We start from the raw sequence: 24,510 nt of genomic DNA on the forward strand, positions 1-24,510 counted from the left end.
TAATCATATCAATAATAATTACAATAATGTTAAATAAACAACAGAAATAATCACTGTCCTATAATAATAAAAATGATAGTCTTTGGTAACCATAATGATAATAATGAGGCTTTTAAGAGAACACTCTATAAATGTGTTTTCCTATTCCTCTTGTACGCATTCGTGCTGCTCATTATAAACTATTTTACATAAAACATTTCCTCACATCTCAGACGTTTGTTTTACTTTTGTCACAGCTGTCAAGTTTGTCATCAGTGACGTCAGTGGAGGTTGTAATCAGTCACGTGACCCGCGCAGGTCTGGATAAAGCGCAGCTCGGGACTACACAGGCTGTTCGCATTCATCCAGTCCTCTGTACATTTTATTTTTTGTAACGATAAAACATGAAGACAGTGATACAAATAGTCAAAGCAACCACTGAGGATTGATATTTCCTACAACAGAAACCTGGGGTTTGTTTCTGCGCAGGCTCATATTCGACTGATCATCTTTTAACCGCGATGTGAGTAGATTCTTCTTTTACTAAGAATAAAAACAAACGACGCCCGCACGCTTATGAAGGTATTTTTCACGATTGTGTCTTATATACTGTCATCTTGTTTGTGATTGTGTCTGTTAGCGGTTCAAACGAGGTCTTTGATTGATTATTTTCGTGTTGGAAGATTGACAACTGACCGACACAGTTAACATATTATATTATTGTGTCGTCTAGCAATAATACTGTAATGCTTTATAATGAGCATTGCAGGCTTAATGTTATTTATTATATGTAGTGTGCGTCAATTAATCACAAAGAAGTAATGGATGCTCTTTTTATTGCATTCTGTATAGATGCTCCATAAGATGGCTTCTTGTGATGTGGACAGAGGAGAAACCCCCTCAGTAGTATTGTGGCCGCTACAGTCAGTTGTGTTTTTTTAAAGGCACATTTGCTGGATTTGTGGTAGACCAGATATAAGCATTGCATAAAATGCAACGTTGCAAGCTTTTAATGCAGGGTTCTTTTGCATGTTTTCTAGCACCACATTGTGATATTTTCTCCTCCATCGTTCTGCTCTATTTATCCTGGGCGTGTGTGGTTTCCTCTTTGAGCAGCCAGGGTCTCCCCTGTCAAACATAAGGAATGCAAATGGCTGATGAGGGGTTTTCTTTATGGCTAAGAGGGAACAGATGCTGAGTGAAATGTGGTGGTGGTTCCCTCTCCAGATCAAATTGCCCATCCTCCATGCCCTCCTGCTGTTAGCACACCCCTTTAATCCCTGCAGAGCCTGAGTGTCCAGCAGCCTGCCTCTGTCCCTGGGGTCATCATTACAACAACAACAACAAAAAACAACAACAACAACAACAACAACAACAACAACAACAACAACACTGTGATGCTCAGTGCAGAAGCCAAAGGCCTTGATTTCACATCACATCACAACATTGCATGCAGTGTAAAGAGAGGCTAAATCTAAATCTAAAAGATACATTTCAAAATCCTGCATGGCTATTTGGGGCACAATGTAGAACAAATAAACCTTCATGTATGAAATATTCAAAGGTGTGGATGACAAAATTGAAACTTCTCCCATTGCTTATATAATTTAATTTAATTCAAGAAAGCATTTCGAAATATTGTATCACTCTTTAATCTTTGAATAAATAACATATATTGTCAAATAACAGTTTTGTCAAAACTGACAGTTCTTTACAAACTGGTTTTGCGAACCAAAATAAACATAATATTTCTGATTTTAGTCGAGTCCCTAATGTTTCCCTAGATACTACGGTTTTATTTATATCCATCAATGGTACAACCAAGAGGTAGCAATATTTTTAAATGAAGCCCTTGTACATACAGAAATGTAATGTTTTCAGAAAATCAAAGTGCTTGGCTCCTTTAGGGTGAAATTAAATGTTGGGAACATTATGGCTCAAGTGGTACAAAATATCATCAATCTGTCATAATCGCAAAACATCCTGATGGAGGTGACTCATAAAAACATTAGTGGAATGGAGAAGTTGGCCTGGTAGCTGCCAAGAAGAGAAAATCCGCCATGTCCTTATTTGTGCTGCTTTCAAAGCATAAAAAAAATGGTTGTGAATGAAAAGATTGCAGTTTGTGGGGAGGCCTTGAGTGACTCACTTCCAGTCATGGCCTAACATGGGATTTTCTACAATAATTGAGCAGGAAGAGAGTTGAAAATTATGTAGAAAAATGAAATATTGAGTGTTTGAGTCAGGTTTATTAATAGGCTTTTTTTCACTGAAGCAGGTCTCAAAGGATTAAAGAAGACACATTTGTTTTAATCTAGCCTGATGGACTGAACAGTCGAAGGGATATAATACCGTGTACAAACAACACAATGACAGTTATAGGCTAACTTTCTATTGTAGTGCAGCCTGCAGAGAAATATGAAGCGCAGATACTAATGGACAACAGTTAACTCGATATAAATACAGACAGAAACTATTATTATAGTTGTTGAACAGAATCTATCTGTGGTAGCGACCCGGTCTGTTAGACAACTTGCATGTTCCCGGCTCGTTTCAGCACATTTTCACAATTTTAGTTCAGTTTTGATGTTGTTGCTATGACAAGGATTAGATATCATTTTGGGCATGCGAGTCCTGAGGGGGAGGAATAGATGCAGAGGATGTACTGTAGTCGTAGTTGGAGCTAGAGATTGCATCTATATTTAATCCTGAACCTTCCAAGTATTAAACGACACATCCAGCATGCCATCGCTTTTATATTTAGCAGCATATGTGATACTGAGAGGAGGTATTATACAGACTGGCATAAGTAATTACATTACATTACATTGCATTTAGCTGACGCTTTTATCCAAAGCGACTTACAATAAGTACATTCGACCAGGAAGACACGACCTTGAAGAAAACAGAATCATATAAGTACATCAGGTTTCATAGAGCCAAACATTTCAAGTGCTACTCAACTGGCTTTAGGTAAGCCAGTCCTTTATTAGTATAAAAGTGCTTCCATCCAAGTAATGTGTCACTTAAAAGAAGGAGGGAGCTACGGAAAAGAGAAATGTTTTCTTTGGTTGTTGGCAGTGAAAGTATGCCAGTTGATTTTCATACTTTATCAAAACCGTTGTGTTTAACAGCATTTTCATCATGACTGAAAGCTTTTACAGTGACGATAGAAAGTTTGTGAATCTTTGAGTGACCTGAATAATACAAATCCTCAAAATGATACTTGCCAACTACATACAATCATCTATTTGGAATACTGATCCACATATATGAAGTCTGTGACGTGGTATATTTTCTTCACATCATCTGCTGTTAAAACGCTTCAATAGTAATTAGATATAATAGGAATTGACAGCATTTGTCTTCTTTTATAGCCACACCAAAATGGAACATTTAAAAAAAGGTGTCTTTTAATATTACTCTTCTCAGTAAAATTGCTTTAGTGCCACTTGTTTGTAAGTGCTAGAAAAAAGTTTAACTCATGGAGCAACAAGAAAAAGTTATAAAAGAATACCTTTTTTAAATGAGCATCAATGGTAGACACAACATCACATCCTAAGTGTAAACATTCACAGAACTTTCAGTTTTTCAGAAATTGATGGTACAGCTCATAAAAACTGAATTATAACAATAAAAAAAAGAGTGAATATGAGTACAACTAGTTGTTTTATCCATAAGTGCAACTATATATTTATATAAATATAGCATTTTCTGCAGTTTTGCTTGCTGAGTGATCAGTTATATCCCCAAGGCTCAACACTGCAGAGCACAAAATAACTCATCTGAACAGCTGTCAGCCAGTTAATCAGGGAAAACACTCGTAAACACATGTAGGCCAAAACACTGCAACTTAATGGGCAACCTTATGATGATAATTCATGATTATGAAAGACAACTCTCTGATGTACTGAGCAAATGAGCAGGCTAATGAAACAGGAAAATATGTCTCCAAATGTAGTTAGTAACTGGTTTCTGAATAGTGTTATGGTTCCTGGTAGGCTCAGATATGTGCATGCTACTATAGATTATCTTCCTTTTTTTCCATGTTTTCATGTTAGCATTGAGTTTTACGCCATAAGCCTGTAAGCAGTGCTTAGCTTCCTGCTCCATCACTCGTCCAGTCAGGGAACAGCACACACATCCATTAGCTTTAAAGCCAAAGTCCTAAGTGGTTGAGATATAGTCACTGCTTCTCGTGTGCCAGGAGTCCTCGCAGTGACACATCCAGCGCACAGGAGGGGAATAACTTTATGCTAAGTCCTTCACATCCCAGTGGGGCAATAACAGGCATCTGTTTATCAGTGTGCTGGTGAGTGTGGAGGCCCTGCGGAGGGAGATAAAGCAGGCTCTTCAGCAAAAGCACAATAAGCCAGCACAGAGCAGAGAGCGCTTCCAGGCTTTGTGATGAAGCTAGAATAACAAGCTGACTCACAGGCACTTCTTCTACTCCTTTCTTTTTCCTGACATTGTTGAGCGCAGAATATATGTCGTCTGATTATTACCTTGCTGAGAGCTCAGAACAACCTTTCGTTGCACTTCGATGCACCCCCTCTTCATTTACCAATGTTCAATGTTCTGTTATTGTTCTGGTACTTTTCCCTTCTGCACACTTTTTTTTTCCTTTCTACACAGGCATGTGTTTTATTTTACATAATCAGTCATGGCATATAGCGAGGTCAGTGGTCTTAAGCCCACCCATATTTCTTTTTGAAATATGGTGTTTTTGCAGACAGGAATGCCCACTAAATGCTTCCAGATGCTCTCATTATACTGATGTTTCTTTAATATAGTATGCACTTGTTAAAGCGTATGTCTATTTTACATGCTGCATGGAATCTCGGTCTGTGTGTTGATTCAGGGAGACAATTAATACAGTATGCTCAGAGAGGTACTTTCCTGATGGCGAACGCATATTTTCTCTTTTGTTTTTAAGAAAGACCACAGCTAGCAGTATCATTCAAATGCATAACGGAAGCCCCCTCCTCACTGCCCTTCACTTTTCAGCCCACAGTGTGGGAATGGTAAATGATGGAGGATAAGGGGCCTCGTGTAGCCGACTACTTTGTGGTTGCCGGTTTCACCGACTCATCCAAGCCTCTGGAGGACGAGCTCCACTTTGATGATGCCTATCCCAAGTCTGTGAAACCAAACGCCCCCATCACCGACGTAGCTGTGGTGATCCGCTCCCTGGGTGAAGAGGTGCCCCCGGGTTTCACCTGTGTTGAAAGCACCCCCTCAGGCCTCTCTGCAGAGCTCAATGCAGCCAGCCTCAGGGGCCCTCAGATATTCCTGTGCTTCAAACGAGGCAGAGATAAGCCCCCACTGACAGATCTTGGGTAAGTAGTAATCCTCAGTCACTGACCCTTTACTCAGCAAGCACCACTAATCGCTTCTTTGCCTTGGGTCACTTTAATCTGCTTTAAACACATCCTCTAATTTGACATCTCTTCCATGAATACATTATCAGAGCACTCCACTGATATTTCTTTCAGATTTCTTGTTTCAAACTTACCCAACACGTCTTTCGGTTTCAGGATTCTGTATGAGTGGAAAGAGAAACTGAAACCTGGATGTCACATCGTCCAGACCACGCCCTCAGGTCGCCCCGCCAACATCAGCAGCTCCTCGTCACAACGCATCTACATCACCTACCGCCGTGCAGCCAAGAGCCAGCCTCACACCTCACTGGCCGTCACTGATGTCTGCATCATCATCCCCGGCAAGGGGGAGACGCCCCCCCACACCTTCTGCAAGGTGGACAAGAACCTCAACAGCAGCATGGTTGGTTAACACACTGAAAACACAATAACTCCAGTCTCCAGTGTGTCTTTATGAATAATGCAGGTTTTGATTGATCTGTAATGTCTTCTCTCCTATTCCAGTGGGGATCCTCAGTCTACCTTTGTTACAAGAAGTCTCTGGCTAAAGCGAACACAATCGCATACAAAGCAGGTAAAGATGTGTGCAGAATTTGTATTATGAGCTAAGTGCTTAAGAATTCTCAACGAGGGCATTTCATGAATGTATTCTGCCTGTAAATGAAAATACAATGGAGTTATGACAACTGTTTCATACAGTATTTTGTGTATTGGTGTCCAGGTCTGCTGTGTAGGTACCCTGAAGAGGACTATGAGTCCTTCCCACTGCCCGAGTCCGTGCCTATGTTCTGCCTGCCCATGGGGGCAATGGTCGAGTGTTGGCCAGCACACACCAAACACTCCCTGCCTGTTTTTTCCACATTTGTACTGACGGGTGCCTCTGGAGAAAAGGTAAAACAACCTCCTTATATTTGTGTTACCAATAATAATGTTCCTTTTCATAATCCTTTGCAAAACACACAAAAACATTCATACTGATTTTGACAAGGATCCACCACTCTGTTCAGAGACCTGCGATTTTTATTTACATCATCATTCATTAATTAGATTTCTGCTTTTCAAAACCTAAATTGTCCCTTAATTGCATCATTTCAGCCAGCCTCTCCAACTTCCTCCCTGTGCGTTATAATCCCTCATGGATTAGTTTGTTGATGAACTGCAGTACTTTTTCGTCGAAAGTCAGACAATTGTAATGAACTTCAGGCCTTGACTGGAATCAAAAATGGTCTACGGGTTGTGTTTGGAATACTAAAAGGCTGAAGTCTTTGAAAGCAATGCAGCATATAATATTTTTTGCAGCTCATCTTTTGAATAATGGATAGCTCATGCACCACTTGGGCTGTCACATACGTTTTAAACGCTGACTGCCTCAGTGCTCACTGTTGTTCCCTGCAACCTCTAGTTTGCAGACGAGTCCCCTGGTACTTTACGCCTGAAATCTTCTGTTTATTTATTTGGGAGGAACAACTTCCAAGGACGGATAAGAAAATGTAGCTGATTTATTATGATGAAAACTCTCTTGTGAAGCAGCCATAACAGCTTACCTTAATAAGTTATTTCAATGGACCTGTGACTGCTGTGGCTTGTTACTTTGTGAAGTTTGCATCAGGATGTTAGCAAGTCTTTTTTATCTGTGTTCTTGTGCTTGTTCTGGATACTTGTTATTCAGATGATCAGATTACATTGTGATCTTTTTGCTTGCAGGTGTACGGAGCGGCCATCCAGTTCTATGAGCCTTTCTCAGAGGAGGATCTGTCTGAGCGTCAGCGTTCGCAGCTCGGCATGGCAAGCTCTGATCTGGGGTCTGATGGGAGCCGGAGTGTTTACAGCAACAAGAGCATCTGTCTGCTCTCCCACTGGCCTTTCTTCCAGTCCTTCAGGAGCTTTCTCACTTTCCTCTACAGATACTCCATCTCTGGCCCACATGCCCTGCCTATTGAAAAGTAAGATTTGTTTTCATTCTCTTTGTTGATGTCTGTCAGTCCCTCTGCTTCAAATGTCTTTGTCTTGCCCTTATTGCTTAGTTGAGTAATTTTTATTTTACTTGCAGGCACATCTCTCACTTCATGCAAAATGTGCCATTCCCCTCGATTCAGAGACCACGCATCCTAGTGCAGGTGAGCTCAAAATGTGAAATTGTCCTCAAATCTGAATGCTTGCATCATTTTGTTTGACTAAAATGTATTTAATCCCGCTGTAGTTGTGAGCTTAATCCCTTCCCGCTCTAACACTCTCCTGTGTGTCTTCCACAGCTGTCTCCACATGACAGTCTGATGCTGAGCCAACCTGTGTCCTCTCCACTGCCTCTCAGGTAAAGAAACATCACTAACATACCACATTATTACATCAACACATACTATATCTGATGAATTTTTTATTTAAAACCATTGGTTTGATTTGTGTTTTTAGTGGTGGGAGTCTGTCCACATTACTGCTGAATCTGGGCCCGAAGAATGCAGCCACTCTGCTGGTGCTGGCCGTCACCGAGCACAAGATCCTGGTTCACTCCCTGCGCCCAGCTGTGCTCACAAGTGTTACAGAGGCCCTCGTGTCTGTAAGTCATTTCAAATCCAATCAAACTGTATTAGTATTGCACTTTTCATACACAAAGCTAACTCAAAGTGCTTCACAAACCAACCACAATTTATACAAAATTACTATCTCCCACTTCCTAGGTATAACCAGAGTAACACATAGCTTTTTGATTTAAAAATCACTTAATACAAACGCAAGACTGAAAAAATCAGGAACAAAATAATAATAGAAAACCCCAAAAATGTAATAGAAATAATAAAAAGGAATAAAATAAGAATAATATATCAATAAAATACAATTCAGCGAAAAAAACAATTAAAAAGCTGGGTCTTGAGTTTGTCTTTGTTTTCACTTTGGGTCTGATGAAAAGGTCAGTACCAGAACACCTGAGGCTTCTAGAGGGCTCATAGGTCAAATCCGATAAAAAGCTATGCCCAAGACCATTAAGAGCTTTAAAACCAATTTTAAAAAAATGGTATTGATGCTGTAGCTCACAGGGAGCCATCACAGAGACTTTCAATGTATTATTTAAAGAAATCAGAAAGATTGATGAGGATCTCACAAAATCTCTTGTGTCTCGTGTATGAATCGATCATATTGTAAATTTTGATAATCCTTTTCAGATGATCTTCCCCTTCCACTGGCCGTGCCCGTACATCCCTCTGTGCCCGCTGGCTCTGGCCGGTGTGCTAAGTTGTCCTTGCCCTTTCATTGTGGGTGTGGACTCTCGATACTTTGACCTTTATGTGCCCCCATCTGACATCAGCTGCGTGGATCTGGACACAAACACAATCTCCCAGTAAGTCCCCTATAACTTCAACCTCTCTGTGATATATGTCCACCTTTAACTTTAAAACACCCAGCCAAAAATAATCTACCCATGGTTTAGGTTTTTATAAGTCTGATGTTGAAAGGTCTTCCCAAGGTTATCTGTAACTGTCAGTGAGAGCGTCTTATGTAATGATATGAGCTGGAATGAGAAATGTTCTTTATACACAAAAGCACATTTGGGTTAATGCTGGTCTCCCACATCAATTTCAAAAGCTGTTTGCAAAAGATTAAATGTTCAGTGCTGATGTCAGTTAATCCGTCTCCCTCCTTATATATTTTTACAATGTTTCTTGACTGTCCTCCCCTTTAATGAAAACCATATGCTGTGCTTTCAGAAAAGAAGACAAGAAGGCTTTAACGTGGAAAATCTTGCCCAGGAGAGCCTGTAAACATCTTCTGAATACCCTGAATAAGATCTATCAGCAGCTCACTGAGGGTGAGTCCAGTCTGATGCTGATGTGGCCTTTTATATTTGGATTGATGAATAATTTATCTCGAGTCTGTTGATCTAGCCTTTACAGACCATTTTACAGGAAACTCATTGGATGCTTACACTGCTATATGAAACCACAATGTTTAGTGCATCCCAGGAGATATGAAGTGTAATTTAGTCTTCATCTGCTCCTGCTCCACCTGCCTGATCGAGATGTACTTAGATTAGTCATTTACTGCAATTCCCAGAAATGCTTTCACCCCTATACTCAAATTTCAGCATATCAAGTGGCTAAATGTATTAAGGTCTATAAAAACAGAAATATCAGCCTCTTCCCTACAATGTATTTTCTCCTTTGTGATGGTTAAACATTGTTAAAATGAATTACCAGCCGATTAACATTGATCTTTGATGTTTCCTGCTTTCACACCGTGGTTTAGCTGAACTGAACAAATTATGAAAATTGTCATACATCACGATACGTATACAAAAAATGAATTGCTTGCTAAAAGCTGTGTTGCTCTCTGGCATTGTTGTTCCACCATTTTGGTTCAGAGTGAATATTGTTTACAGACTCTTGGTCCCCAGAGGATGAATACTACTGACTTTTTAATAGATTGCCATGACATTTGGTACAGTCATTCAATACAGACTGTAATCTTTCGTGATCTCCATCATCTAAAATTGTATTTGTTTTTGCAAATACCTGCAAAGTGAATTGCATTGTCTCTGGCTGCAGTAGGGTGATTTTTATGCTGATTATATCTTCCTTTAGCACCACCAAATCTTCATTGTCTTAATTTATCACGTGAAATACATATCTTTTGGAAAATGATTGGCACAAAATAGAGTTCAGCTTTTAGAATTAATTCCGATCTTTCTCTCGAGTCATCATGTTACAAGAAGTCTTTCAGTTTCTTGACAACCGTTTATCCGATCAACTTCACACTTCAGTGGGTGCATTTGAAACGACCCAAGGAAGTACAATGTCGAGTGTGAAAGTGTCTCGAGCGGTTTCTAGAGAAAGAAGCAATCGGCCAAATGAGCACAGCACTCCTTATATTATATTTATTTATTCGTTTGTCCAGTTCTTGGTCTTTAGGTAAATACCTGCAAAACTAATGACTTTCCCCCTGCTCAGCTGTACTTCATTAGTAATAACAAATTACCTTGGCTTAGTTTATGCTGGTTGTCAGCATTATTTTTCACTATGCCAAATGCATTTTAGAAGGTAAAATAAATAACTGTCATGTTGGCAAATTGATGTATAATCAGAGTTATGTGCTCGTTTAAAAAAATAACACCCAACCTTTTTGATAACAACAATAACTTCTTAATATTTTGTGCTTCATTTCGATGGTTTTAAATTGGCATATTTGCTGTTGTTCATGTGCTCATGCGTTCTACATAATGTGTTGTCGTGTGCCCTCAGGTGGTCAGCTGAACCGTGAGGATGTGCATATGGAGCACACAGTGACTGACAGTGAGCTCAACGGGGGGAAGAGCCTCCACACTCTGGAGCTGGAGATCCAGGAGGCCTTCCTGCGTTTCATGGCGGCCATCCTGCGAGGCTACCGCTCCTGCCTGCTGCCCATCACACAAGCCCCCTCTGAAAAGACCACCGATGCCAGTTCCCTCTTTGACATACAAGGTACACTTCAGTTTTAACTGCAATACCTTACCTTATTCAATCACAAAAACACGCTGACAAGCTATTTTTGTCATGCCTATACGTGATTCAGGGCTGAAGCAGGACAGGGGGTTAAGGTCTGAGTGCTCCTTCATCTAAGTTTGGCCTAAATCACAGCTGAAATGACTAATGATTTAGCCGAAGCCTCAGTGGAAATTAGGCTTGAATGACAAACCGGGGAAACGGCCATGATTAACAGCACAATGTCCCCTCACATCTGTGTGCTCTTATGCAAGCGGAGCAGCCGAGATCAAATTGTTTCATATCACAGTATTCATTTCCTGTAAATGTTGGTTAAGCCTGCATGTTGACCCCGCTAACGTTCCAAACCGGTTTGATGACTAAATGTACAATCATTTGTAATCTTATATCAATGCCCACATGTCATGACATAATGTCTTTTGTGCCACAGGTTTTCTCAAGAGCAGAGACCGCTCCCACCAAAGGTTTTACTCCCTCATGACAAAGACTCAAATGTTCAGCCGTTTCATAGAGGAGTGCTCTTTCGTCAGTGATAAAGACGCCAGCCTGGCCTTCTTTGATGAGTGTGTTGATAAGGTGAGGAGCAAATCACTTGCTGTCCTCTCAATTAGGATGTCTTAATTAAGGTCTTGGTTTAATTTGAAGGCCTTAATAAGTAAATAACAGGAACTAATCAAAATAAACAAATACATTTAAATTGTAATAAGCATCTCCCTTGAGCCTGGTCTGAACATCAATGCTGAGCTTTTCTAATCTATAGTATCTTCAGCTACGTCAAGTTATTTTGTGTTTTCTTTTCTGCAATTTCTACTACTGCCCTCCTCTTCTTCTTTTCTGATGTTCTGCCTTTTGTCTTTTCTGCTGCTCTGTTTGTCATCATGGCCTATTGCCTGGTAGCTATACACCACTGGAGGCAAGGTAAGAGCTTGTGTTGAAGCTTTTATGTTTGTGAAATTCATTCTTTTTTCAAACAGTTTTCCCTTTTTAGCTGTAAGTGTTTTCCTTTGTTCTTGGCACGTGACTCAGCCCAGAGTATTTTGTCTCTCTGTACTGAATAAACCAAAGTTAGGGGAAGGGAGTGGAGCTAAAAGTGCAGGAGACATCTTGGATGTGAGGATGTGCATTAGCTGTCAGTGTGTGTCAGCTATCTGCAGTATTGAACTAGGTGCCATAATGAAGCACAGAGAGGTCATGCCGAACTGTTCGAGACTCTGAGGTTAGGCTGACACAGTGGAATTAATCATTTTGTGCTCGCCTTTCACTGAGATGACTATGCACTTAGAGTCTCTCTAAATTATAACACAGAAGAATGACAGAGAAAGACGGAGGCGATTATCCTTAGCTGTCAAAATGGTTTTTTTGTAGAAATCCCAGAGGATGTTGTCCCGCTAATTGTTAGTGAGAGGGTTATTCATTTGAGGATTTGACAGCTTTGAACACAACCTTCCCACACATGTGTTGTAACACATACAAAAAGACAAAACATTGCACTATCCTCCAAAAAACATCTCTGTTCTTACAAACTTGTGCAATCAGGAAGTCACGATTACATCCTGCACACAGTCGGAGCTCCTGTTAAAGTGGTCATTGCGGTTGTTATTGAGAAGTGGAAGCATTGATTCATTCAGTGTCAATGCTGCTGAGGTTGACAAAGAGTGTGTGATTGAGAAAGACCTCTTGGGTGTAAGAGGAAGGACACAGCAGAATCGAAGCGAGGGTCAAAGAGAGTTAGCTGACAGAATCATCCACTTGACTGAGTGGAACAAATCCTGTAACGCAGTAGCACTGGGTATTCAGCAGCTGACAAAATATTAACGTTTTTGTAATGCTCGTGTCCAAGATAAGCTGGTAACAGATTCCGATAAGCCAAGTGCGTGCACATCAGCATAGCAGGCTTTTTATGATCTCCCGTAAAGCTTTCTGTCATGATTTTCTCCTAAAAGAGAATGTGGCTATACCTTGTAATGCAACACAAAGGTCAGGAAGTCAGACAGGAAGGCAAAGGTTTCTACATTTTTCTCCATATAGTGGATCTGTCAGTTCTGAGCTGAAGAAAATGTGGCAGTTTAATATGAAGCACTGCTGTCAAAGTGGTACAATTTAATTGTTTCATGTCCCTAGAGAAACATGGCATTCATTTTGTCCAGGTCACTGCAGCCTGGATTCATTCAGTCTTTTGGGAAACATATTATCAACCCCCAGACTTGGCAGTGCCCTTTAGATAAATGGAAATGGGGCACGAGCCATATTTCGGATGTAGATGGACTCATTACTGACATCTGTTTGTCCTCAGTGACCCTCACAACTGATCTGATTAGAGGGCCCAGACAGTATCAGATGCCCAAAAGCCCCCAGGCTGCATTGTGTTTCATGGAAAGCTGAGAAGACAAAACAGAGGGGAAAATTACAAATATGTTTTTCTCTCGAAACCCAGATGGATAGTGAGCGACCAGAGGAAACCAGACTGATGGAGCTAGATGAATCCCACCGCAGCGAGCACACGGTGTACGTCAACCCTCCGGAGCTGCCCCCACTACCACAGGGAGAGGAGCATCCTCTGTGCTATAGGTACCACAGATCAATCTCTTAAGATGGGCTGTTTCTTTTGTCTGACACGCACTTCTCATCGACCCTGGGTGCATACCGTAAAATGTCTCTGTTGTTGCAGAATTTGTTACTGCTTAAGGGATTTGTGATTATTTTGAGCCTCGCTTTAGGATAGATATGTCAGTGTTCAAGCTCACAGGGTGTCAGACAAACTATTGTGCTTGTCACTCGGTTTGCCACTGTTCATGTTGGATTGTTCTCTATTTCAGTTTATGTGCCAATGAGTGATTTTATGTCTTTCTGCAGCTACTCTGGATTCCCTGTGCTGAACGCTGAGCTACTGGAGCCGCTGGACGGACCAAATCCTCCTTCAGCCGGCATGACCTCACGTCACAGCAGCCCAGCCAGCCCCACGGCCATCTTCAGGCGCTCTAAGCAGGTCAGCCATTAGAGTAGTGAGAGATTTAAAATACATTCGGTCTTAGAGGTGAAGAAGGTTTTATTGATCTATAAACATAATTTTCTAAAGACTAAAATGTTCCCTGTTTTCCCTGTCTTTTATCAGCTTTTGATATTTTAAAACACAACTTACCTTTTTATTGTTCAATCTGATACTTATTTCAGAGTATTTCTTTCTTTTTTTTACGTTTGTTATTTTAAGATTTTAGCTCATTTTACTGCTGCATTCCTTCTCCACAATCATGGCGACAAGAATCGTTAATGCAAAATGCCAATGGGGTTGCTAGAGGATGATAAATGATCCCGACATGTGATGTTTTTTTCTTTCTCAGGAGATCAAATCAGCTCAAAGGATGGCCAAAACCTATTCCTCAATGCCTCAGATGTGGTCCAAGTGTCTGCTGCGCCACTGCTATGGCCTCTGGTTCATCTGCCTCCCAGGCTTTGTTGACACCTGTCACTCAAAGGTGCGGGCTCTGCGTACAGCTTACGATGTGCTGAGGAAAATGCAGGACAAGAAGTTGCAGGCTCCAGATGAGGTGAGAAACTGTTTAAGACATCACACAACTATATACACATTAAGCATGAAGTTTAATATCCTGGTGTCTTCTGTCCAAGGTGTGTTACCGTGTGCTACTGCAGCTGTGTGGGCAGCACAGCCAGCCAGTCCTCGCTGTCAAGGTGTTGTTTGAGATGAAGAAAGCTGGAGTTCAACCCAATGCCATCACCTATGGGTACTACAACAAGGTGGGTGTATGTACTGTACATCCACATAAGGATGAAATACACCAACTGATCTGACTCTTGAGTCAGACAGATTCGTTTAAATAAAAATAAATTTCATTTTTCTAGGCGGTGTTGGAGAGCACATGGCCCTCCAACACCAGAGGAGGATACTTTCTGTGGGGAAAGCTGAGGAACGTGGTCCTAGGTGTGCTCCAGTTCAAGCGAGTGGGGAAAAAACAACAGACGCCACACAGAGATCCTCAGCTTTCAGGTAGGACAAATTATGACATGACACTGGGATGCATTAAATATATATATACACCCACAGTACTGATATCTGATATGGGGTACCCCCTTTCTTACGATTTATTCAGATAATTAAATGTTCCATTTTTAAGCAATTCTTTAACAAACATCTGTCGAATTATGCTCCATGCAGTCATTACTTAAGTTATTAAAAACAGACAGTTAGATATGAACTTTATTTATTCATTTAAAATGTGCCAGTCATATATAAGTAAGATTAGAAATAATAAGAACACTCTTTTGTAAACAAATTAATCAATCACATACCAGCATGTTTCAGGCCTATTGCCCAATATGATAACATACATAATATATCATAAACTCCCACACTGACTGCCTTACAACACTAAAACACACCAGTAGTCATTGGTCTACCTAAGACTTATTAGGTTTTAACTTTGTTTAAGATTACAAGTTCAGTAATAATTACTTTCCAACTAGTACTGAAAGTATAGAATCTTTCTCACAAGATGTTTTTAATTATTAGAAATGAAAATGAGTATGATCCGAGCAGTCGTTTCTTCTTTTCTGTTCTAATAAGAAGGTTTTTTCCACCTCCAGCACATACCATTTCCAGCCCCTGTTTTCTTTAATGACACTCATTAAACAGAGTGAAGAGGTTTTCCTCACCAGCAGACACAGCACACAGGTCCATCTTTATTCTGGTCCCTAATTCCCAGTCCTACTCTCATTACCATAATGAATGTTGTTTAAGGGGCTCTGATGAAAGCATCATGCTTTAAGCACATACTGCAACCTTGTTGTTTTTGTTCTTGAGAGTTCATTTGGAATTAATTCCCTTTTACATAGAGGATTGTATACAACGTTTAGAGTAGCATGGTCTTTTAGTTATTTCAAAAATAATTCTTTAGTGATTTCACAATTAGTGAACTGAAAATGTGCAGTATGTGATTTGTTCAACCTCCATTTGGCTCTCCTTTGAGTTGGGATATCTCCTTTGTAGTTCAATCCCAATTACAGCTATGTGGAATTCAAAGCACCTGTGTATCTTTGCATTTGGTGATAACGATTGCAGCACCATTCAGTGATTGTTTACACACAGCTCTTTACCAGCTGGGCTCAGGTCTCATAATCCTGTTGGTACGTCATGTGTTTTAATCATCCTTTTCTGTTATCTCCTTGCAGACGGCAGTGATCTTGACACAGTCAGTCATGGCAGTTTGGACAGTGCTAATGACTCTGCTGAGCGCACATCCATTGACACGGACTTCACTAAAATGGACTCCAGTGATGATGGATTTAGTACAGGTAGGAAACCAGAGTTTGCTTCCCTCGTTTTGAACTTTATCACTCTCATCTGTTAATTGTGTGACCCCTGTTACTCGTGTCTCAGCTTCACTCTGGAAAAATCGAATTTGATTGAATTCACCACCTTAGAAGTTATCAGAATTCATCAAATTGTCTACCTAAATGTCACTGTGCTAAATTTAAAATGTTAAAGGCTAATCAAATGTCATAAGTGATTGTGGCGACATAAGCACATCCATAACATCTTTACAGGTGCTGAGGAACAATAATATGCACAACATTTCTTATTATCATATTTTATGTGGAGGAATGGAAAACCATTTGTAGACAAAACATTCTCATGTCAAACATTGTAAAAAATTAATAAATAAACATTGTGAACAAGCTAGCATGATGCAAGTTTGTCCTGTCTTTATGCAAAACATGTAAATCAGACTTTGACATTAAATGGATTGGTTCCTTTGGCAATACTTAGATTATTATTTTGTCCTTTGCCTCACATTCTGACTAATAGTTAAAGGCCAGTAAATGCAACAGGGTTTATGGCTGTCTATCAGTATGATAAAACAATAACAATACCATGGATGTGAATCTGGCTTACAACTAGTTTTGTATTTCTTAGCAGAAAACAACTGTATAAATCAGAAACTCTGTGAGGATAACACGCTTTGTACACCTTTATGCAGTTCGACCTTGTGAATATGATGAAGTTTTTCAAAGAGTCCATTCCTCTCTTGCTGCTCCTGCTTTTCTATTCTGGGAGTGCTGTGTGATGTGAGCTGTACGGACTATGACTGCACTATGTTGAAGAAAAACTCTCTGATCACTTGTCACATATAAAGCAATCCAAGAATAGCTTGTTTCTGATTCACGCAGCTCTTTCTAAAAGAGGAAACTTAGAAAGGAGAACAAATACAACAGGAGAGTAAAACCTCTTGTCTTTTCCAGGTGGACAGTCAGACCAAGGCTACGATTCACTATCCAAAGAGGAAGAGAGGATGTGCACCAGAGATAGTGACAACACACCATCGGTGGAAGACAAAGGACCGAGGCAGTCCAGTGAGTTATGGATCAGATTCTATCTCTAATCGTTGACACTTAGCCTCCATGTCTGCAGTAGTGAATCACAGCTTACTGGCAGCAAAACGAATGCTCTCCCTCTAAAAGCTGCACTCTCTAAAAGCTGGGGGATCATATGGCAGTGTGGGTGTAGTGTATTCTCCACTCGTCCATTTGCTGTTATATTTAGATGTTCTTGAGAAAGACTGTTGATGGATGAATGTGTTAAGTAAGCAGGTGATTGTTTGCATGACAGGTATTGTGTTGAATGCTGTGCCTAATTACAACTTGCCATGTTTGATGTATTCTCTGTTCAAGCTTTTGTGATCAATGGTCATCAAAAATCGATGTGGGCGTTTCAGCAGAGTTACTTAATTGTTTGGGATGGAAATGGAATACAAGATATTTTATGATTGACCACTGTCCTCTAAGGCAGTGCTTCTCAAACTCTTTTCAGTAATGTAACCCTTTTGAAACATTTTCTCAGCCAAGTACCCCCTGACCGACCCGAACATTTTTGATCAAAAAAGCCTATATAAATGATTACAATGTAGTGATGTTCCCTCAGTGTGTGATTTATTAACTCCTTCGTGCATGCACAACAAACTAAGGATATTTTCATCTTCATGCATGAAAAAAAACAACGTTTTTATAAAACAGATTTTTCCAAGGAGTTTTTCAATTTAAGTCATATGTTTAACAAACCAATGAACAACATTATATATTGTGAAAAACTATAAAATACATACACATTTGAGGAACCACTTGGTGGTTCTAGGAATATTTTATATACAATTGTGTTTTCTATGTAACTTATTGTACTGAGATTATTTTTGTAATCATGCATGGTATTTTTTTAATTAACCTTTTTTTAATTTTATTTTTGAAATCTCACGTACCCCCTGCAGTACCCCAACGTACCCCCAGGGGTACGCGTACCCCCATTTGAGAATCACTGCTCTAAGGAACTAAGCAGCTGCCATCTACTCTTCTTCACTCAAATGCAGTAGCTTTATTCTTGCATTAACACCTGCACTACATAAACTGATGATTTTGAATTGATGCAAGCATTCAGATTTTAGAGGTGTGGATGGTTGTGCCAAATGCACACAGATATGTTTTCATTTTCTATCGCCTTAATAATTTCATTTCATTTTAATTTCACTCTTCAGTACCTGAGATTGAGGCTGCAGGCAGCAGCATCTCTCCTTCTACAAGAAACTGCAAGCCAACAGATATCAGAGCAGGTCTGCCAAAGAAAGAGAGGCCAAAATCTCTTGATTTGTCAGATGGACAAGGAAGTCTAAGGCTAACCGTCCCTCAACTAGGGTCAACAAAGCAGCATCACCTAGCTGCTGACAGACTGCACGGTGTAGAAGAAGAAGAGGCAGAGACTGATAATCAGAAACCCGGTGTGGAGAGAAGTGTCAGCTGCAGCGGTGCAGCGGAGAGGCCAGGAGGGTCCATGGAGAGGAGTGTCAGCTGCAGTGCTGGGACAGCGAGCAGAACAGGACTCCAGAAGGGCTTTGATCCCCTGTCACTGATGTCCTCTGATGCCGCAGAGTGCAATCACGAGAATGGAGACACGCCCACGGCCCGACGCGACCTCGCCGAGGAGATTGAGATGTACATGAATAATGGCAATAGTCCCCTGAGCAGCCGTACCCCCAGCATGGACCTGCAGAACCCCTCGAGCCCTTTGTTTCGCTCCGCCTCGTCGCCTCACACCTCGCCTAGACCCTCCATCTTGCTGCGCTCCAACACGCACATCCCGCTGCCTGTCAGGTCCAAAGAGAGGCTGAGGACGTCACCCTCTCTTCCCCTGGGTGTTTGTACCAAAGTCAGGGAGAGGCCTTCCTCCTTGGTGTCCCCGTCCTCACCTACTCCCTCCTCCTCCTCCTCGTTCTCCATGGACTCTCTGTTCACCCCAACTCTTGACATCTTCAAGAGCAGCGTGTTATCAGCCGGGAAGGGCGTGGCTGAGAAGGCCAGTCGCTTCTACTCCCGTCTGTCCTCACAGACTTCATTGACACAGGTTGGTAGTGGAGAACTTTTCTCCACGTTTACCAATGTATCTGCTGATGAAGCTACCCCTATTGATATTTCTCTTCTCCCATACAGGATGCAAACAGTGACCGGATAAGTGTCTGCTCACTGACGTCAGGAGAGGCGGACTGCTCCTCACTGCTTGATCATGACTCCTGTCTGGACCCAGACGGCTTCACCTCCCCCCAGCACGGCAGCGTGTCCCGCCTCAGGAGGAGCCCGGTTGTAGGTCATGCCAACCTGGGCAGCCCCAGCACCCCTGACAGAGTGTTCAGACACAACTCCTTCTCAGGTTTGTTGCACCTCCTTTAACATATTGTTGGAATAATACTGCTATAGCTTTGGTTTAACGATTAATCTAAAATGTTTGCCTCAGACGAACAACACAATCCATCTTTATTAAGAGCAGTTGGCAGCCTTTACAAAGGCATCAACAATGTGAGAAGTCATAGCTTACAGCCATGCTTGTTAAATTGCTTTAACGTTGCATTGGATCCCAGCAAAACACTCTTACGATCTAAATTTAGAGTTGTTCTCAATGGAGAGCGTCGGCTGCTCTGTTCAAACTAGGCCAGCAGCGGTGAGAGCTGATTCAGTGTGTAGGCTGCTCTGCACCCAGCCACAGGACCAATGCTAAATATAATGTGCATGCATACTTACCTAAACAAACCCATACACACCCATTTCAAATAAAGATTGCTAACCTGCAAAACAAAACAAAAGTCTGATTTGATTTGCCGCTTAGTTTTAATTTCTCCACTTTTGCTGTATTTAATCCAGACATGCAGCTTTAATCGTAATTTGAATCTTGGCTATGTCTTGTGTGTCTAATTATAAAATCCTTCATTGTATCCAGGTGGTTTGGCACTTCCTTTTAAAACTCCTCACACTCCAGATTCCTCCCCCGACACCAGATGCTTCCAACCCACTCCCAACTACACCATAGAGGTAAATTACTCTCTTATATAAATCTCTCATCTGGACACTATCTCAGAGTCTCATGATTGAATGTTACATTGTCTCTTCTGCTTCTTAATCCAGGTGCTGATGTCCAGCTGTTCACTCTGTAAGACGTGTGACTGTCTGGTCTACGACGAGGAGATAATGGCCGGATGGACAGCAAATGACTCCAACCTGAACAGCACCTGTCCTTTCTGTGGCACAGCTTTCCTGCCTTTCCTCAATGTAGAAATCAAAGACCTGAGACCACACAGCAGGTAAATTCTCCCTTTACACTGACTAGTATACGCTATATATTCCCATAGTACTTCAATCAATTCACTGAATTTACTGCTAATATAAGGTTGAATGTATTTGATCTCATATGCTAGATTGTTTTATTTGTATTGGCTAGCTGACTTGAAAAGTGCTGACACATGCACACACACTCAGACTTTAATCATTAATTCATATTCTCTGCGTCTCCTCTCAGGTCTTCTAAGGAGAGTAACCCTGTTACAGGGGAAGTCACTTCAGCGACTCTCAATCCCGAGACCAAAAAGTATTCTTCAGACGATGCAGCTCAGTCCTCTAAAGGTCCCGGGCAAGAACAGGGGAGCAGCGAGAGGGCAGGGTTGCCCCCGGTGACGGTGCCCTACCTGAGTCCTCTGGTCCTGTGGAAAGAGCTGGAGAGCCTGCTGGTGAACGAGGGCGACCAGGCCATCTCCTCCCCGAGTGTTGTGGACCATCACCCCATCGTCTTCTGGAACCTGGTGTGGTACTTCAGGAGGCTGGAGCTGCCCAGTAACCTGCCCGCCCTCATCCTCGCCTCCCAGCACTGTAGCCACGGAGACCAGGTAGACACGCAGGCATCTGTCAAGCACACCCACATATAAATTGTGTGGATTGACCCACAAGTCAACATTTTAATAACTCAGTAATGGTTTGACATTTGTGGTAAAATGTGCTCGGGAAGTTTGCTGTTCTCACTTTGTTGTCGAGTTAGATGTGGATATCGATAACACTCTTACATCTGTATGAAGTCCGACAAGAGATTGGAATCGATCTTCTTCTGTAATTCTCTCCACGAAAGTACATTTGTGTATTTCCCGAATGTCAAACGACTACTTCAAACCTCTTTTCAAAGAAAGAATAAAGTTCTTTAGTGACTCCTAGTGGTAGTAGACAGAACCAAGCAATGCATAAGAGCAGAACATTGACACTAGCCATTTTCTCTCTATTTTTTAAACAAATGAAAACGAAATACCCATGACTAAACGTTTTTTTTTGTATTCTTCCTGTTAGGGTTGTTACATACAGAGTATGTATTAATCGCTTAATATGTTTCACCCCTGCAGACTCCTCAGAGCGTTTCATACGAGGACAGTAAGCAGGTGCTTGTGAGGATAATGTGGGACAACCTGAAGTTGCACAAAGACAAAGTCCAACCCTGCTATGTCCTGTGGAACTCACATTGTAAGTTACAACATTTGTTTTTATGTCATTTATTTAATTATGTTTCAAAAGTTACATCGGCTTTAAATTATATTCTGCTGGCAAGTTTGATCAAGGTCAGATATTTACATGTAAATTAAATAATGCATATGAAGTAACCAGGAAAACATGCATTATTCAGTTCAGGACTCCTGTAAGTCACTCCGACCTTATCAGTGCTTTACTCTTAGAATCCTGAGTGATGGAGATGAATGAGACTTTGATCAGAGTGGCTTTTTTCTCTTGATCTGTGCAGGTGCAAACTCCCTGGTTCGCTCTGGGATGTGTGAAGAAGGGCAGCTCTTTACTGTGGAGCTCCTGCAGGGTTTTGTGAGGAGCATCAAGAAAAGTGATGTCTATCAGCCAATGAGCCAGATCATTCAGCTGCTGGGGCCAGAGCTGGGCTTTAAAAGACAGAGGTGAGGAAATAAAGGATTAAGCTTTCTGTGTATTAAAGATGATGTGTATGCAAAGTGTAATGTTTTTGTTTTCTTTTATACAAAAAGGAGCATGTACCGAGACTTACTGTTCCTCGCTCTGGTGGCTTTGGGAAAGAACAACATTAATATCAGTAAGTTCAAAAGCATGATGTCCTGTTTTTAGCCATGTCAGCTGGCGCTCTGTCAACTACTTGAAATATCTCTTAAACTGTTATATGGATTGCTGTGAAATATGGAACAGCTAACCATTTAGCCCAGATAATCCTACTGAATGTAATGACCCCTGACTATTCTACTTGCCACCAGCAGGTCAAAGTTGTTATTATCTTGTGAAATATCTCATTTACCGGAAGGATCCATTTGTGCTTTTATCAGCAAATGTTATCCTGCAAACACGCTATACGTCAGCATGTTAGCATTGACCGTGTGAGCATGTTAGCATGCTAACGTTAGCATTGAACTTGCCTCTGCGCAACTGGTTTTGTGACGTACAGCCTCACAAAATCATTGTCACTGCTATAAACTACTTTTTATATTTCAAATATAGTTAAATCATATATGACGTCCACATTTTTAACAAACTATTACATCTTTGCAGATGCTTTTGACCGGGAGTACAAGTTGGCATATGATCGCCTCACCCCCAACCAGGTAAAACTGACACACAACTGTGACCGGCCCCCGGGAGCAGGAGTCATGGAGTGCAGGAAGACTTTTGGGGAGCCCAGTCTGTAAACTACTTCTCCTCTTATGTCCCATTATAATTTTACTTCAACCTTTGGTCACTACTGTTTTATTTTTGGACTGCTCCTCAGACTCAGGGTCAGCTCACCTGACTTAGCACAATAGGAAAATGACACTTAATGTAAAGCAACTGCCACGAGTTTATACTGTTAGAACTGAGAGACATAGAGGGACGGCCTTGTGTTTGTAAATATTTTTAAGAATCCACTGTATTTTCATTGTAACTATGGTGAAATGTTTGTACAGTTATTATACAATCTATTTTATGACTTTGTTTCTGTTAAAGCTGTGACTATGTAAAAGCAAGTGTATGTCACATTGAAATTCACAAGTGGTCCTGGTGACCTTGTTAAGACTGTTGTTGAGTGTGTGTATAATAAGCACTTGCTTTGAGTCATTTGTGTTTTACAAAGCACTTTGACAAGATGAGCTCTTGCCATTCATTCCCATTACGTAACGCTGTGTCCCAGCAGCCTATGCTTAAGTGACTTTTTATTTGACAGCTGCAGGACTCACTGCACTGTTTAACATTTCCCTTATATGCAGATAATGAAGGCAAAGACATTCCTCCTAATCTGCACCCTGTACACATAGCAGGGCCATGCTCATATTCCTGAATACACTAAACTAGATGGTAACAAAAAATATAAAACATTATTATTTCTGAATCAAGAAGGGAGTAGGCTATGTAATATTTGTAAATGCACAATGTTTGTTCATTTATCTTTTTTTGCAAAATGTACCAAAATAACCCAAAAAGGGAATAATACTTTTATGATTAATTAACATTTTTTAAGCAATACTTTTTTTAATGTAATGATGTATGAGATAATGGGACCACCAAGGATATATTTCCTTAAAATGAGTAAAATCAAACTTATAATAGATGAATAAAAACAGAACATATGGTTTTCTGTTGGTTTAATCAACACAATGTTTTTGATAAAGAAAATAATGTATTGACACAGTAATGGATCTTTAAAAATGTATCTGATTCTTGTATTTGGTACATTTCCTTTTGTTCTTCACTGTATAGAGTAGATGTCATTTTTACATATTTGGACAAAAGTGCACTGTTTAATGTGACATACAGAACAAAAAAGGACATTTTAAATCTCTTTGAACAGATGATGGCGCACTGAGAAGATTTAAAGATGTTAATGTCAGGACGACAGCTCCGACCTGCCCTACTTCAAAATCATTTCGGAAAAATGTGTGTGATGGTTCACCGTGTTACAACTGTCTTTCACTTTTAACTGACAAAAACCTGCCTAGATACCACAGCTTATTACTGGACAAACCACAACAATTTATGATGATACGATGTTGGATTAAACATGGCTGTGTGCTTGGAATAAACACCAATATCACAACATGGACTGTACATTTCCATTTTAATCACCTTACAATCTGTGACAAAAAACAAACACCGATGACCAAAACATTTGATGTGTACATGTTGTTTACACTATTTGTCAACAATTTTAATGACATATTATTTATCATTTGTAACACAGATAATAATTTGTATGATTTTTATATAAAAAAAAGAAATCAAATTTCTTCCCTGGCTGGATCTATAGTTTGCTTTCATTTATAAATAAAACACATTTATTCTACAGATGTTCAGTTTGATCATTTCCAAAGTGT

General features: G+C 40.6%; 1 protein-coding gene across 2 annotated transcripts; it reads left to right on the plus strand.

Moving 5' to 3' along the window:
* Positions 1-304: 304 nt before the first annotated feature.
* Positions 305-24,476, plus strand: dennd4a (DENN/MADD domain containing 4A). Of its 2 annotated transcripts, XM_034204888.1 has the most exons (30): positions 305-502; positions 4,987-5,318; positions 5,517-5,763; positions 5,865-5,934; positions 6,082-6,251; positions 7,065-7,303; positions 7,411-7,477; positions 7,613-7,671; positions 7,770-7,914; positions 8,519-8,694; positions 9,062-9,162; positions 10,592-10,810; positions 11,262-11,407; positions 11,729-11,749; positions 13,266-13,399; positions 13,685-13,817; positions 14,170-14,376; positions 14,456-14,584; positions 14,690-14,834; positions 16,016-16,138; positions 17,087-17,197; positions 18,370-19,232; positions 19,319-19,535; positions 20,100-20,191; positions 20,285-20,460; positions 20,676-21,039; positions 21,541-21,658; positions 21,933-22,095; positions 22,183-22,247; positions 22,715-24,476. In XM_034204888.1, the coding sequence occupies exons 2-30, from the start codon at positions 5,008-5,010 to the stop codon at positions 22,849-22,851; spliced, it is 5,148 nt and encodes a 1,715-aa protein (XP_034060779.1). In that variant the 5' UTR covers positions 305-502; positions 4,987-5,007; the 3' UTR covers positions 22,852-24,476. The 2 variants fall into 2 exon arrangements, with proteins under 2 accessions (XP_034060779.1, XP_034060780.1); XM_034204889.1 differs by lacking the exon at positions 11,729-11,749.
* Positions 24,477-24,510: the final 34 nt, after the last annotated feature.

Source organism: Gymnodraco acuticeps, unplaced genomic scaffold (assembly GCF_902827175.1).
Source record: "Gymnodraco acuticeps unplaced genomic scaffold, fGymAcu1.1, whole genome shotgun sequence".
NCBI lineage: Eukaryota > Metazoa > Chordata > Actinopteri > Perciformes > Bathydraconidae > Gymnodraco > Gymnodraco acuticeps.

Coding starts and splice junctions, on each gene's coding strand:
- dennd4a (XM_034204888.1), top strand. CDS start 5,008: ATGATGGAGGATAAGGGGCCTCGTGTAGCCGACTACTTTGTGGTTGCC. Junction 7,478..7,612: donor GACCACGCATCCTAGTGCAG/GTGAGCTCAAAA, acceptor TGTCTTCCACAG/CTGTCTCCACATGACAGTCT. Junction 20,461..20,675: donor GACCTGAGACCACACAGCAG/GTAAATTCTCCC, acceptor GTCTCCTCTCAG/GTCTTCTAAGGAGAGTAACC.